Source organism: Tympanuchus pallidicinctus, unplaced genomic scaffold (genome assembly GCF_026119805.1).
Source record: "Tympanuchus pallidicinctus isolate F22 unplaced genomic scaffold, pur_lepc_1.0 scaffold30, whole genome shotgun sequence".
NCBI lineage: Eukaryota > Metazoa > Chordata > Aves > Galliformes > Phasianidae > Tympanuchus > Tympanuchus pallidicinctus.
The window spans coordinates 6,233,924-6,240,480 of record NW_026294748.1 but is presented as its reverse complement, the minus strand read 5'-3'; the positions used below and the strand labels follow the sequence as shown (position 1 = coordinate 6,240,480).

The 6,557-nt window shown below is 46.1% G+C and overlaps 1 protein-coding gene across 1 annotated transcript; it reads left to right on the top strand.

The window, feature by feature from the left end:
- The first annotated feature begins 904 nt into the window (after window positions 1-904).
- Window positions 905-6,006, top strand: DPAGT1 (dolichyl-phosphate N-acetylglucosaminephosphotransferase 1). Its single transcript, XM_052697400.1, has 9 exons — window positions 905-1,140; window positions 1,216-1,336; window positions 1,421-1,634; window positions 2,164-2,310; window positions 2,455-2,539; window positions 2,799-2,987; window positions 3,589-3,676; window positions 4,032-4,187; window positions 5,444-6,006. The coding sequence occupies exons 1-9, from the start codon at window positions 986-988 to the stop codon at window positions 5,507-5,509; spliced, it is 1,221 nt and encodes a 406-aa protein (XP_052553360.1). The 5' UTR covers window positions 905-985; the 3' UTR covers window positions 5,510-6,006.
- The last annotated feature ends 551 nt before the right edge of the window (window positions 6,007-6,557 follow it).

Genomic DNA, 6,557 nt, shown 5'->3' with positions numbered 1-6,557 from the left:
CAGAAAAGGTCTATTGATACAGCAGTAGCTTTCTAATCAGCCCAGAAAAAGCCATCAGAAACCATCTGAGCTCACCGCATCCCACACAAACACAGAGCAGAGGGAAGTCTGTCCTGCAGTTATGTCTTTCACCTCGACTGTGTTTTCCTTCTCTACTCAGTGACTTGCATCCAAATGCAATGCCCGTGGTCAAACCCATGCCTGTCCTGCATTCAACCAGGATCACTCACACAAAGACCACACACCTGGTAACGGTTTTCTGGCTCAGGACGACCCAAGCTAGCGTGGGTTTTTTATTTTTTTCTCCCCGTGGGGCCACTCCGTTGCTCACTCTCACAGAAGAAAGCAGTGCCGGGTTCAGGGACGCTTCCTGGGGAGCCAATTAACGGCCCCCGCCAGGTGTGCAGCGGGCGAGGACAGCGCTGCCAGCGGCCCCCTGCCCCCACCGTACCCACCGCAACCTCCCACTGCCCAATGGTCACCTCCGATGCCACCCCCAGTCCCCAAGGTTCTTTTCAGCGCCGCCGTCCACCAGGGCCGCACACTGAGTCCCCGTGCATAGCCTACAGGCGACAGCCGTGCTCAGGAGCCCTGCCGGCGTCGGCAATTGCTGATCACAGAGCAGCGAAGCACATCAAAAAGTCGAGGCGGCTCGACAGGGAGGCCCTCGGTGCTGGAGCAGCCGCTCGAAACGCCAAAGCCACTAGGGCGCTTCTGAGGGGCTACCAGACGGCCCGCGCAGCACTATCGGGGTTCGCCCACCTACCGCAGGGTATGGGGAGGGAGGAAGGAGGAAGTGATGTACGCGACAGCGAAACAGAGATAGCGCCGGCCCACTGGCATTGCCAGGGCCAAAGATGGCGCTCCCCTCACGGACTGAGCGGAAAAGGCGCGCGCGTATCCGGTGCATCCTACTCTAGCGCCCGGCCGGCAAGGTGCGCCGAGAGACGCTCCGTGCCCGTCAGGGCCAGCGCCCGCCGCGGCCATGGTGGCCTGGCCCGCCGCGCCCCTCCTCATCAATCTCGGGGGATCACTGCTAGGTTTCGTGGCCACCCTCACATTAATACCGGCCTTCAAAGACCACTTCTTGGCAGCGCGCCTCGTCGGCGAGGACCTCAACAAGGCCTTCCGGCGGCCCATGTGAGTAGCGGTGCCCGCCGGGCCGGCCCCGGCCCGCAACGTCCCAGCTGACCGCTGGCCTCCCCTTCCTTTCAGCCCCGAGGCACAGGGTATGATCAGCGGGGCCGTGTTCCTCATCATCCTCTTCTGCTTCATCCCTGTGCCCTTTCTGCGGTGCTTCATAGAGGAGCAGTGCACGACCTTTCCTCACGACGAGGTAAGGCTTCTTTGTGCCTGGAGTGCAGCAGGCATTAGCAAGGAATGACCATTAGTGACCGGAGCCCTGTTCTCTGTCCTGCAGTTTGTGGAACTTATTGGCTCACTCCTTGCCATCTGCTGCATGATTTTCCTGGGCTTTGCAGATGATGTTTTGAACCTACGCTGGCGTCACAAACTCCTTCTCCCTACCATGGCATCCCTCCCACTACTTATGGTGTACTTCACCAACTTTGGGAACACAACCATTGTGGTGCCTAAGCCTTTCCGGGTGTTACTAGGCATGCACTTGGACTTGGGTAAGCGCTGACTCACTGATGGTCATTAGCAATGAATTGAGGGGCACACCTCAAACTTTAACATAGCAGGTGTCAATCCCTGTGCTGTAGAGGGAACCTGTGGAAGATTTGCTAACTATTAAGTGAGAGGGAACATCACCAACTAAATATCGTGCTGCTGAGAATAGCCATCCAGATATCCATCAAGAGCTCCAGCATATATGTTTACCTATACATAGATAAGTAGCGTACCTTTTTTCAGGTTTCTGGCAGTATGAGAGAGTGCCAAAGGCACTTGGCCCTCAGATACCAATCCCAGCATCACTAAATCACAGAAACGAAACACAGCAGTTTGCTGCAGTCACTGTGCTGTACATGTGTGCAGGTGGTAACATTTACAGGAAAAGGATCTGTTTGTTAGTAAACTACTAATTTGAGAATGTACTGAGACACTATATAATGAAACCTAGGAAACTGGAATTTCAGGCTGTGATCCTATTTACTGTTTCAAATATGAATGCTAAAGTATTTGCCTCATTCTGACCTGCAGGTATTCTCTACTATGCATACATGGGCATGCTAGCAGTGTTTTGTACTAATGCCATCAACATTCTCGCTGGAATCAATGGGATTGAAGCAGGGCAGTCTCTGGTGATTGCTGCTTCCATTATTGCATTCAACCTTGTAGAGTTAAACGGTAAGGTAATGTGTGGGAGTGCAAAAAGCAAAGGGAAATAGAAACTTCAATTTCAGTAGTCAGTGTAGTTGAAAGTAACCTAGTCCTGTCTTATCAGAACCTCATTTCTTTTTTCTTTTTCTTTTTTTTTTTTTTTTCCTGTAGGGGATTATCAGGATGATCACATTTTCTCTCTCTACTTTATGATTCCATTTTTTTTTACAACGCTGGGGCTGTTTTACCACAACTGGTAAGAGAATGGGCATTCAGCATTTCTTTGGAAGCATATTCTTTTTCCCTTTACAAACAAAAACATTTATCAACGAGTAAGCGATATACTGGAGTATGGACAGGCTTCTTGCTAGAACTAAGAACACAAAGCAGCAATCCACTGGTATCTTTTGTGCACCAATCTTGCCATTAGGGAATGCCTTCAGGTGGTTATGAAGTCATTATATTGGCAACACTGATTATGACAGACCTTTTCTCCTTTGCCTTGTGGATTGCAGGTATCCATCCCAAGTGTTTGTTGGGGACACCTTCTGTTACTTTGCTGGCATGACCTTTGCTGTGGTGGGGATCCTGGGCCACTTCAGCAAAACAATGCTCCTTTTTTTCATCCCACAAGTGCTTAACTTCCTCTACTCATTGCCTCAACTCTTCCACATTATTCCTTGTCCCCGCCACCGACTGCCAAGGTAATGTACCTGAGTGACCTATAACGGTACCAGTTTATGCCCTTTGTCTCCACCACCAGCTGAGAAACAATAACATACGTTGGTTGGTGCTCTTTTTAATACCCATCAAAGTAGGTTGGATAGTTGGCCAGTCATGCTATTTATGGTTGAGTCAATCAGCACAAGTTTGTCGAAGAAATTTACTAGGAAAGACTACTATTTAACACTCATACTCTTTAGAGTATGATTATTCTCAGCTGCAAGACTGAGATAAATAGATACAGGCTGTTCCTACTGCTGCTGCACTAGGATTTGTTAAGATCTTACTGTAGCAAGCATTTTGCAGCACCATGTATTGTCACTGATTGTCATCACGTCTACATATATTCAGTTCTTCTAACCTGGCACGTGTTAGGTCAAAGCAGGGAGGAATATTTTATTGACTGCCCAAATCTGAGGGACCAAGGTATGAGCAGCTGCCGCTATACAATATTGGAATATTTTTGCTTTTTTCCACCAGTATATTTCTTTCTCAGCAACTTGGCTTGAGATATAAATCTACTTATGTAGGGATCACGGTCGCCTTGCTCTGTCCAGACTAAGACTTCAACATTCCTTTTAGGCTCAATCCTACAACAGGGAAGTTGGAGATGAGCTACTCCAAATTCAAAACTAAGAGCCTCTCAACCCTGGGAACATACATTCTGAAGGTAATAGCAGGAAAAGATTAAAAAAAAACAGGCATGTTTTGAGGAAGGAATCAAACGCATGAGCAGCAGGATGGGAGGGAAGGCAGAACTTCTGGGCTCAGTGGTTATTTCTTGGCTCAAATCAAGAACACATTCTACTTAGCTCAGTCACTGTCTCTTGCAGTCAATGCATTAACTACATTAATAATTGCTCTTTTAAAATAAGCACACACAGCAGTTGTTCCAAGACCATCATAAGCCTATCCTGTCTCTTAAGTAAGAACACAAGCCAAACTACTGGGATACAGCAAAATGGATCTAGCAGGAAGCACTAAACATACCTGATGAAATAGCACGCAATATTTTTTTTCCCTAGATAGTAAAGATCTTGCACATTGTAGATGTGAGGAGTGGAATGGATGAAGATGGTGAATACTCCGAGTGCAATAATATGACGCTAATTAACTTCGTTATAAAGCTGATCGGACCCATCCATGAACGAAATCTCACTCTCCTGTTGCTACTCATTCAGGTCAGACAAATGTTCCTGCTAGCAGAGAAATGTATTCTGTGATAGAAGCAGATCCAGATTTGTCTCAAGAATATCAAGGGGAGAGGGGGACTGGAAGCATCATGCTTTTTATACAAAATGCAATTAAAGTTGTGCAACTTGAAAATCTGAGCTTTACACAGCTACAGGAAGAAGCTGTCCTTCCTCTCAGTCCCCAGCATCATTCACTAAGAGCTATTAAATTTCAAGTCCCTAGATTAGCTCGAGAAGCTCCTCAGAGCACGAGTTGCTGGATGCTAGAAGAACCGTAGAAAAAACAGCACTATGTTCTTGCCTTGTCACTCTAACTCAATACAGCCTTTTATCACAGTTCTGTTTTTCAATCATACCAAATAACACTAGTACGAGTGTTATCTCCAGCTGGTGCCCTTACATAAATGTGGCATGAACTCAGTGGTAGCTGGAGTCTGAGCATGGTGTGGGAGCATTTTGAAGCAACTTAGAATGCAAGGAGAACACGCCTTGCAGATACTGCTGCTACTTTTATTCAACACGTGAACTCTCTTACCTGTTGCAGCAGATATTCTGTTTCAGAAAAGACATTGCTTAATTGAGTACAATTCCTTTCAGTGTCAGCTCAAAGGGAAGAGTTTCTCCTTAGGAAAGAGAAAACACCACTTAAATTCCTATTCCAGCAGAAGACTTCCAACAAAGAGAACAAGGCTTAGGCCAAACACATCGAGCAGGAGGGAATGGGAAGTGCATACAGCTTGATTTTGAGTGAGGTCACAGCAGGGAAGTCTGCTATGAAAGGATGACAAATTGTAGCTTGACTAGTTGTTTTTCGTTACAGGCTATAGAGTTTACATTATAAGTTGGGTGTCTTAAGAAGTGATTTTGCCATCTTTTTGCGTTTGTTCTCACAAGATAAACTTGCATAAACAGGCACAAAATCCCTCACAGATAGGTACAATTTTGATTGAAAGACCAAGAACTTTGGCTAAATTTATGCTTTTCATTTCTTCTACACCTAAAAATTTTACTTTAAGTCTGTTTACGATATAGCACTGTGTTTTAAAGCACATCAAATCTCCATGCGAAAGAAGAACCTGCTAGCCAGTGAATTGACTGATGTTGTAAGGTTTCAGCTTCAGGTTGATTGTTTTTTTTTTTTTTTTTTTTTTTTTGTTTGTTTGTTTGTTTTGTTTTTGTTTTGGTTTCTTTTGTTTGTTTGTTTTGGTTTTTTTTTGTGTGTCTGTGTCTGTTTTTAAATTTAGGTCCTGGGCAGCGTGATTGCATTTTCAATCCGGTACCAGCTTGTGCGCTTATTTTATGATGTCTGACTGAACTGCCAGGAGCTGCACCTTCCAGTGAACCTTATTCAATTGCTGACCAAAACAATTCAATCTTATTCTGATCCTCTGAGAACTCCAAGCCACCCTTTCAGAATGCAAGAAACTACTCCAAGCCAGCCTAGAATCACAATTCTCTTTTTGTAGACAGAGCTCTTCCGTCTAATTCTGCTGACAGAAGACAGTCAACACTACTTGGACATCCTTGCTACTGAGAATACCTTTCAGAGGGAAAATAAGCAACACAAGTCTTTACACAGAGTGTTTAGGGAAAGCAGGAGAAATGACACTGAAGTTTAAGAAACTTGTCGCTGTTCCTTGAGAGAAGAAATAATAACTGCAATTTCTGTGAGACTACAACATAACAGATGAACCAGAACGTCTTCTTGGCTAATTCAGGTTTATCTGTAGAGTAATACATTATAAATCATACCCACAACTCAGAGCATTCTGGGAATAAAATAACATGAAATACCCTTTCATCTTCAGCTCTCTGTCCTGAGAATGTTGACATGCAGTGAAGCAAGGTTCCACAGTACAGTGCTGTGCTCTCCTGCCCTGCTCAATGCCAGAAATTTCTGCAGCAGATCCTACAAGCTTTTTTTTCCCTGAGTGTCTAGCATTTGTGCTCTTCACAGATCAGAGCACCTCTGGGACCGGTTAGCAGAGTACAGATCACAGCATCTTTTTGTACAAAGTATCGATAAGAACCACTTAGATTTGCCGGTTACGATTTTCTCTATCCGAATTCTTATTTAGATAGCGTTATCCGGCACCATAGAATTGCCACCTGAAAGCGTAGCTCCAGACATCCATCCGAGGCGCCGCTGCTGAGCCCAGCCACGCCCCCTGCCAGCACACTGCCGAGCTCCGCCGGCGAGTCGGACCCCGGGGCCCGGCCGGCGCCGCACTGCCCCATCTTACCGTACCCGGCTGCGAGCGCCAACGGCTACCGCGTGGTACGAATTTGGCGCCTTGTCTTCTGATTGGTCTGTCGCCGTCGCCATTAGATAGGAGGTAAGCGCTAAGGAGTGGGGGC

Excerpts from the sequence above, each read along its gene's own strand:
- DPAGT1 (XM_052697400.1), top strand. The coding sequence starts at position 986 with ATGGTGGCCTGGCCCGCCGCGCCCCTCCTCATCAATCTCGGGGGATCA. Across the intron at positions 1,635-2,163 it reads AGGCATGCACTTGGACTTGG|GTATTCTCTACTATGCATAC; the intron begins GTAAGCGCTGAC and ends TCTGACCTGCAG. Across the intron at positions 3,677-4,031 it reads TGGGAACATACATTCTGAAG|ATAGTAAAGATCTTGCACAT; the intron begins GTAATAGCAGGA and ends TTTTTTCCCTAG.